At 69.5% G+C, this 547-nt stretch overlaps 1 protein-coding gene across 1 annotated transcript in view; it reads right to left on the bottom strand.

Annotated features, from left to right (window-relative positions):
- LOC103204174 (tetra-peptide repeat homeobox protein 1-like) overlaps positions 1–176 on the bottom strand; it is a 780-nt gene extending 604 nt beyond the window's left edge. The window contains exon 1 of the mRNA XM_007949322.1: positions 4–176. Coding sequence (XP_007947513.1) covers positions 4–176 — 173 coding nt within the window. The remainder of the gene's footprint in view (positions 1–3) is intronic.
- Between the last annotated feature and the right edge of the window lie 371 nt (positions 177–547).

Genomic DNA, 547 nt, shown 5'->3' with positions numbered 1-547 from the left:
GACCAGGGAGCTGGGCCCATCACCAGGGCCTCCGTGGGGCCGGGCCGGGGAGCTGGGCCCATCACCAGGGACCGCCATGGAGCTGGGCCCATCACCAGGGCCCCCGCGGGGCCGGGCCGGGGAGCTGGGCCCATCACCAGGGCCCCCGCGGGGCCGGGCCGTGGAGCTGGGCCCATCTGAGACGCTCCTTCCCGCTTCCAGAAACTGCTGGGAAAGGTGTGGGAGGCTGTGACTCTGGTGACATGAATGTCCAGTGTCACCACGGCCACCCTTGCTGGATGAAGTGGGCTCGCTGTCCCCTTGCAGCCCCACAGTGAGCCAGATGCTTCCTGGGCCTGTCAGCGGGCCTCCTGAACCTGGGTCCCCGACCCCACAGGGCCCAGCGGGGGAGGCCAGGCCTGAGTGGGAGCTTCTGCCTTGACTGTGCTGGCCGTGCAAACCCAGCCCACACCTGGGAGACTCTGAAATGCCACTCCCCAGGGCCCAGGCCCAGAGACCTCAGATGAGCAGGTCTGGTGGGAGCCCGGGCTGCCTGGGAGGCTGATCT

The sequence above is a fragment of the Orycteropus afer genome, unplaced genomic scaffold, assembly GCF_000298275.1.
Source record: "Orycteropus afer afer isolate SDZICR_OR568_19922 unplaced genomic scaffold, OryAfe1.0 scaffold00244, whole genome shotgun sequence".
Classification (NCBI taxonomy): Eukaryota; Metazoa; Chordata; class Mammalia; order Tubulidentata; family Orycteropodidae; genus Orycteropus; species Orycteropus afer.
This window is presented reverse-complemented; position numbering and strand designations above follow the sequence as displayed.